Source organism: Cantharellus anzutake (genome assembly GCF_015039405.1).
Source record: "Cantharellus anzutake strain C23 chromosome Unknown EI90scaffold_137, whole genome shotgun sequence".
Classification (NCBI taxonomy): Eukaryota; Fungi; Basidiomycota; class Agaricomycetes; order Cantharellales; family Hydnaceae; genus Cantharellus; species Cantharellus anzutake.
Window position 1 is genome coordinate 33,376 of NW_024067087.1, and position 8,006 is coordinate 41,381.

General features: G+C 44.7%; 1 protein-coding gene across 1 annotated transcript; it reads left to right on the forward strand.

Moving 5' to 3' along the window:
* The first annotated feature begins 5,546 nt into the window (after positions 1–5,546).
* On the forward strand, positions 5,547–6,858 carry EI90DRAFT_3088733 (uncharacterized protein). The gene is made up of 7 exons (XM_039062277.1): positions 5,547–5,825; positions 5,891–6,002; positions 6,073–6,160; positions 6,222–6,327; positions 6,401–6,532; positions 6,636–6,736; positions 6,809–6,858. The coding sequence occupies exons 1-7, from the start codon at positions 5,630–5,632 to the stop codon at positions 6,830–6,832; spliced, it is 759 nt and encodes a 252-aa protein (XP_038908800.1). The 5' UTR covers positions 5,547–5,629; the 3' UTR covers positions 6,833–6,858.
* The last annotated feature ends 1,148 nt before the right edge of the window (positions 6,859–8,006 follow it).

The window sequence follows — 8,006 nt, forward strand, 5'->3', positions numbered from 1 at the left end:
TGGCAGATTCTTTTGAGGTTCCTGCAGGTGGCATTTGCTTAGCTTTTGCCCTTTTTGGTCCCTTTCCTTCAGATCCTCCACCCTCTGCCCAACATTGCTCAAACATATGACCTGGTCTTCTGCATCTGGGATTAGTACACTGAATTTTAGATTTGGGAGTGTTAGGTTTTTGACTGCTTGGTTTTGGTGAGTTATTCCGTTCAGGTTTTGGTGTTTTAGTGACCATAGCAGCAATACCGGAAGAATGTTCCTTACATTTTTCTTCATGGTAGATTTGGTGAAGAAGTGTAGCAGTATTTAATTGGGAGGAGTCATCGTTGGTTGCAACAGTCAGGGTCTTAAAGACCTCATATGAAGTGGGAAGGGCCTTGGAGATAGCGATTGCGAAGCCAGAATCAGAGATGGGTTGACCGAGTACAGCCAGTTGGCTACATATCTGTCACATGGTGTTGATCTGAGGTTTGAGTGGTTCAGAGTCGTCAAGTTGGAAGCAATGTAGCTTGGAGGTAAGGATGCCAGCATCATGAGAACCAAGACCATTGTACTTATCAGACAAAGCTTGCCAGACTCCTTGAGCAGAAGTTTGCTCTTCAACGGACATCATAGGTTCGTCGTCGATATAGAGTTTTAGTTGAGTCATGGCTAACTTATCCTTTTTTGTCCATTCAAGAAGTATCAGGTCATCAGCATCGAGCCCCTTTGGCATAACAGCACCATTAGAAGAGGGGTCGACAACTTCCCAAACATTTCCAACCTCGAGGATGAGTTTCATCCTAGATGCCCAAACTCGGTAATTCTTTCCTTCATTATCAAGGGGTTTTATGGAATAACGAGAACCATCAGTAGATATGGCAGTGGAAGACATGGAGAGGGGTGAGGTGGTGTAAGGTCGGTTGAGGTTCTTACCTTGGTGTTGACTCTTGCTATCCTCAAGCTGTCAGAAGTTAGGCAGTACAGAGCTGTAATTCGACAGGGGAGGAGAAGAGTGAAAGCCTGTTTCACTCTTCCCCACAATTTATATACATTGTTTACATCGAGAAATAAACAATGAATAAAGAAAGCATGCACAGCACGCATCACCGCACATCCATTCCCTACAGGTGGATGGGTATGGAGTTCACTGGGCAAATAACCTGTGAGAGAACTAGCATTACAAACTAGCGCTAGACAATGAAAGATTATTAAGTAAAGGTCTAATGAGACCAAGAATGAGACCTCACCTCAGTTCACAATAGTGTAACTGAGGAGAGAGGAAAAAAACGGTCATGATGAGTGGCTTTTAAGCCTACAATGCCGCCTATCAACAAGAAAGATGGATTGGGAATAGTAATCTCCTGCGGCTGGTGAGTCCATGTGCCATAAAGGTGGGATGTCAACCTTGTCTCTAATATAATCTTCTGTAACAAGGGAGAGGATGAGGTGTGGCCAGTGGACATTGACCTCGGAGTAAAAGTATATCATGAGACAAGAGACCAAAAGCATGTCAGACGCTGATAAGGATCTTCAGATGGAGAAGTAGAGGTAGAGATTTCAGAAGTAAGATTGTCAGGGCCCGGCCTCGGACTTGGAGGCTCCCTGACCTTAGCCCCCATCTAACCTGTCCTCACACTATGCAGGGCATGAGATGTATAGTAAAAGGAAAGATAATATATACACTTGCCTATGCGGGGCATGAGATGAGAAGAAGGGTAAGGGTCTCATCTCCCCACATGGTTGCTATATAAAGGAATGGGTCACATGCCCACAACTATACAGCTCTTAGAGTTGTGTAGTGTGACCCGGAGGGAACATCCAGGTGGCAGTGCCCAGTAAGCGTGGGAACGTTCTGGGCGAGTTGCTCGCCCAGAACTGTGGCTGTGACCCGTGGGAACATTCTGGGCGAGCTGCTCGCTCAGAAAGTTCCCACGCTATCCCGTGCACGCGGATACACAACACAGAAAGGCAACAACAAGGCAACAATGAAGGAATGGAAGGAAGGGATTGGTTGGGGAGTCTGGGGCACCCTAGGGCAGGGTGCTGAACCCTGACAAAGATGGAGCAATGCAAACCGTGATGAACTCAGAACTTTGAATGGTGATCTTTCCATCTGGATACAGTAATAGCTCAAAATTTGTTGGAAACAGTGGAGGGGATGTCAGATGTCACCTCCATCCAGATCAGAACTATCATCAGAGCATGAAATGTGCAAAAGCATGGCAGATCAATTCCGATATTGAATCGGACCTGCAGACGAGAGCCCAAAAGTACATCCAGAACATACTGGCCATAGATGGGGAAGTGAGAGAGAGAGAAGGAGAATGGGTAATATTGGATTGTAACAATCACCAAACAGAATATGTGCAACTGAATGGTCACGAACATAGTGATTGGAGGACCCTGGGTTATGCAGAATTGGCAATAATGGAGGACCAAATTTTACAAAATCAGTATCATTAGAAAGCTATGGATGAGGAGAGTCGAATGGAATAAAGGGACAACACTATGTAGTCTCATCATTCTCTCATTAATAACTGTTAATAACCTTTCAATATTTACATGTCAATCTCACTCATACTTATGGGTTATGGATCAAATTTCGCGAGATTGCAATATAAAAATTTCCCAACACATTATGCATTATGGGGGATGGTGGGTTTATGGGTTAGACAATAGGAACCATACTGGTTCCCAGAAATTCCTATGGGTAATGGCAGGTTATGTGTTATCTCAGGTATGGCCTACCACAGTTTCAACTGTATATAGTTGGAGACCCTGCAAGCTGCACAGGCTGCATGTGCTCTCCCATTCTTGTGTGAGTTAAGGCTTTCCAGTCTTTACTCCCCTGTTGATAATACAGTGTATCATTGATGGACTAGGAGTGTGAGGCAATACTCACAACTTTTAACTATACTCTTACAGCATCCCATGCCTCAGAGGGAGTGAAAATTCAAAAATGGTGACATGGCCACAATGCAGCGGGGAAAAATCGGCAGTGGTGACCGAGAGCATATCAGTGTCTATACAATCATTTTCTAGTGCTTTCAGTGACTATGGTGGTGACACTGCAAAAGAGAACATGACCTAAGACATACATCAGGAAAATATTGTTATGCTCCTGAGTGCTCCAGAGTATGGAGAGCACTGGGAGAATCAGGAGGAGATTGGCCAGTCCAGGAAAGGCTCACACTTCTGCATTTCCTCTGGAGTTGGCTGGGTATGGAGCATTTAAAAATGTACAGGAAAAAAGAGGGAAGATTCCTCATGAATGCCTCCTACCACAAGACTAACACAACAAGACACTGCTTAACATTTAGATCAAACACTATACCATATATACTGAGACTCACTGATATGCAATCAAAATTTATGGCCTGATATATGATTGATGTGGCAACTTAATCACTTTCAGAAGTTTGTTAGATATGGAGGAGGGGGAAATGAGGGGGGGAAATAGAGGGAAATGAGGAAAATTTGAAAAATAGGGATTTCTAAAAAGTTGAAAAAAATAATTAGGGAAAAAATCAAAAATTTCAGGAACTGTAGGATATATAATTATTTGTGAAATTGAGGAAGAAATGATGGAGAAAAATGGAAAATACTTTTGGAGACCCAAGAAATAATGAGAACTGAATTGATGGGAAAGTCTGAAAATTGAGTAGGAAAGCAAAAGGAAGCCTTGTAGCATTGTTATTTTCTGCTGTTCTAATTTTTCCTGATCCTTCTTGGTCTCACTCCCAGCTGTATGCTTTCCTACTCAATTTTCAGACTTTCCCATCAATTCAGTTCTCATTATTTCTTGGGTCTCCAAAAGTATTTTCCATTTTTCTCCATCATTTCTTCCTCAATTTTGCAAATAATTATATATCCTACAGTTCCTGAAATTTTTGATTTTTTCCCTAATTATTTTTTTTCAACTTCTTACAAACCCCTACCTCCCACTGCTCCTGCCACATTGCATACTCCTCACCACTCCCAGCTGCTCCTGAACCCCCTCCCAGGAGAAGACTATTGGCTCCAGGAGTGCCCAATCTGTTGTTTTGTCTCCCACATGCTCCAGCCACTCTTGACTCTCTGGAGCATAACAGACTTTTGCTGATGTAAGAAGAAAGTGAATTAATGGAATAACAATAACCGCTGGATAACTAGTGCTGATAGCTCAGTCTCAAGCTAATGTGTGAGAACTGAGGAAAAAGGAAACTAATTCAATGAATGAATATATCCGTGGCCTGACACGGATTAGTCCGAAATAATAGGTGGCTGTCCGGGCGAGTTCCTCGCTCGGATGTGGGAATGTGGCTGTATGAAAACTCATATGGCCTACCTCCCATAGTACACGGTTTCTCCAATACAAATGACATACAAAGCATAACGTAGAAGGTCCAAAAAGGAAATAGGAACACGTAATTTCAGCGGTTTCAGTGTCAGAAATTTACTAATAAAGCTACAGGAGTGACTCTGGTGCAGAGTAATAACATTGGTAGCTGAACAGCGCTAGGTATTAAATGGTTACTGTAAATTATTGACTCCAACACACGAATAAACGAATAAATTCGGCCAACTCCGCTACAAAGCAGCTAAGGTGGTCCGTAACAACGCATAGAAAACATAGTGAAAACCAACACACTCCGACCAATTTCTTAACTACTTTCCTAACTTTCAACGGCCCTTAACCATCTCCCCCCAAACCCAAAATAAAACCCCAAATTCTCCCTGCCAAATGAATGAACCCGGAATGCCACACATGCCCCATAGTGGATGCGCAACGCGAGGACAAAGCCGGAAAGCGACGATGGATGAAAGGGATGGTCCTAAATACCACAAATTCGCTCCATGAGGCCAAAAATGAGAGTCGTGAGAAGAACACTGAGGGGAAAACAAAACTGGAATGAAGTCGATGATTGCCCTTTGCAATGCGTCGGAAGCTTTGTCTTCCAGTAACTCCTTGGTTCTAGAACAGAGCCCTGACACCGCGGACATGCAAAAACTTCGGAACACTGGGCATTCGGAAAACAAATGGTGCATGGACTCTGCGGAAATGCAACCCAATCTACACTGCGCTGATGCAACCAACCCTCTTGCATGCAGAAGAGCGCGAGTTGGAAGCTGCCCCGAACGAGCATACAGTTGAACACATGCTGAAAAACCCGCACTCGTTCGTTCATATGGGAAAGAAGGGCTTGTCATTGCCTGAAAACCAGGCATTCGCTGGTGTGAAGTCCAGAATAAGTACCTCGCTGACTTCTCAGACCGCTGGGAAGACGCAAAGGATAACACACGATCGGCTATCAGGCACTTACATAACGTGGGCAGTGGTTACACGTGGCGAGTCAAACCTCTCATGTTTTCTTCACTATCATGTTTCATGTTCCACCTTCACCTATGGTACCGTACATCCACGCTTTCTTTTCAACGAACATAACACCTGAATAATGGTCGCTCTAGACGCGCAACGTGTTGTAATTCTGTTTCTACGTAATATTACCGATAATGTTGTCACCTGTCCACCGGCACTGAAAATAAGATCACCATCATCAATGATCAATATTTTTTCTCTCTGCGATCCTTCATTTAAAGCCATTGCTTGGTCACCTGTCGCAACGACTCACAAATCTCCTGTGTTCTTCCCTCAGCTACGGTGGGGTCTTCCAACATGTTCAGACGCGCTGTTCTTTTCTTGCTTCTCCTCTTCACTGCTTCCGTCTTCGCCGTCCGGAGGCAGGAGTTAGGCTGCATTCCTCAGCTTCGGGACCCTGTGCACGGAGACACGAACGGACAGCGACTCGCGAGGGGCTTACCTCTTTTACCCCCAGCTCGAAGGAAGAATATTGAAGCCTCACGAACTGAGGGTGAGTACCCACCTTCACTGGCACGTAGCATGAAGATCTATGGCGTGATCCGATCCGATTTCCAGCTGCCAGAAGGGCACAGGCAAGCGACACAAATGTTTGGACGGGAAAGCTCCAAGTAGCCGACGCGAATGGAACGACCGTTGGATACCTCGCGCTTGCTGATGGTGGCCATCAGTGGGTGTTTCGTCCGCTTGCTTTTTGTATCGCATCTGAGTTGACGCCTGCCTATCTCATTGATCGATAGGTACACCGTACGTGAGGAGTCGGATGCCGCTATTTTCACAGCCTCGCTATCTCCGGAGAGTCGTAGTATTCTGACCTTCAGAGATAATGTGCGTTATCTTGCCTTCCTCCATCTACCACTTAGTTTGTTTTCCAAATGCAATTCTCCAGGATCCTCAAACTCCCTGGCCCTATTTGGCGGGTCTCATCCAACCGGATGTTATACTCCGTTTGGTGAAGACAACCTCTGCTATTTTGGGGGGTTCAGCAGCGAAATGTACGGTGATCAGGAGGCACTCATCACCTACCCTAACCTAATTTCATTAATTCCACTGAAACGTCAAACGCAGCTTTACCCAATAACAAACCTCAACTTGCCAGTGAGCACCAAGTGTCTATATATGGAATGCAATACGAGACTGCGATTTGGAACTGCGGCCCCAAAAACCTCACGATCCTGTGGATGGACCGTGACAGTGGGGGTGAGTGTCTTATTTGTTACATTCAGAGATTCGTGCCCCCGGCGGTGAAGGGCCTCTCTGTCCATATTGCATGGCAACACTCAATTGGAATGCTTCCGCACAGACATACCGATATCCGTCGTGTGGGATAGAATGATACAGAAAATCTTTCTCACTGCAGATTCGTCGGGCGTCGTCGCTAATAATCCTGACCCACATATTGTGGTGCGTGAACCATCAGCATTGATGTTGCGTTGTGTACGAGTCCGTGGCGCTGATTTTGCACGTGTCTTGCAGACAATCTCTCTATCTTCCAACTAGATAGATAGCTTTGCTCCAGAGTTAATTATTTGGGACTGGAGTAAGTTATGGGAGGTATCCTTCCATACTGCGCGCAGCTCATGCGTTCACGAAGCATGGGAGATGAGCATGACTTCTCGTTTTTCTGCTGCATTGCGCCTAGATTAGAACCCAGCCATCTCCGCTTACCTGCTACCCTTTACGTGTTCTTCCGCTTCCATCATGTTTTTTTTTTCTTATCTTGCTTGCGTCTTTTGCCTTAATGCCTTTCTCTTTATTCTTCCTGCCCTTCATCCATTGTTACTGTACTCACATGACCAACTACCAGTTGCATGGTGATTCCCAATAGCAGATGCAAACTCAGGGAAGTGGCTTTGTGAAAATATCAGCCAAATATCAGCCAAATTGTCAGATGAGTGGACATGATGAATTTTAAGGTCACCATGTTTGACTAGAGTTCTCGCTTTGCTTGATGAGACTCTGCACTGACCTCAACTGTTTGCACAGATTCAGGATAGTTCAAGGGCAGACTTGTACCCAGTTGTTTTCACTCCATGGACGCGCACATGCACTGCAATGTGGATATGTAACTAAGTAACTTTTGTATTAAATGTAAAGTCACGTTCTACTTTCAATACAAAGAGTCACAGGGATAAACTCAAGTCTGATCACCTACTCCGAAAATTTGCGTGCAACACTTCACTCTAATGACTGGTACACATTGGCAGTGGCAGTACACTTAGGCATTTGCTGAATTTGCTGCCCATCCAAGCTTGCACTCTGTCAGAGACCGGATGGAAGACGAAGGATACATCTCTGTGGTGGAGGGCTTTGGCCTCAGCAACTCAGACTAGGAGCACTGTGCCAAGTACATGTCTGTGCCCTAATTTACTTACTGGCAGCGGGAACTAAAAAGGGGATTAACTCTAGTTGATTTTATCACTAGGGTGTAACCTATCTACAAGTTAAGTATATATAGGTACATAGAGGGTGGGCCCGTGAATGACAGGGCCAAGCAGAGCGGAGCTAACGGAGTTACTGTTGATGAGCGACTTATGATCTCGGAGCTGGACTATGAGTAATGACTCAGTCTCAGCCAATATGCGTGAAGAACTGGATATATTACCTATGAGTAATGACTAGAGGTAATATACATAATATAAGTTACAATGATAAAGCAATGAGGGAATGTAAC

Bases quoted from the DNA above. Each gene is read 5' to 3' on its own strand.
- EI90DRAFT_3088733 (XM_039062277.1), top strand. From the start codon at position 5,630: ATGTTCAGACGCGCTGTTCTTTTCTTGCTTCTCCTCTTCACTGCTTCC. The intron at 6,003-6,072 runs GTGGGTGTTTCG...ATTGATCGATAG, and splicing joins CTTGCTGATGGTGGCCATCA to GTACACCGTACGTGAGGAGT. The intron at 6,533-6,635 runs GTGAGTGTCTTA...GCTTCCGCACAG, and splicing joins GATGGACCGTGACAGTGGGG to ACATACCGATATCCGTCGTG.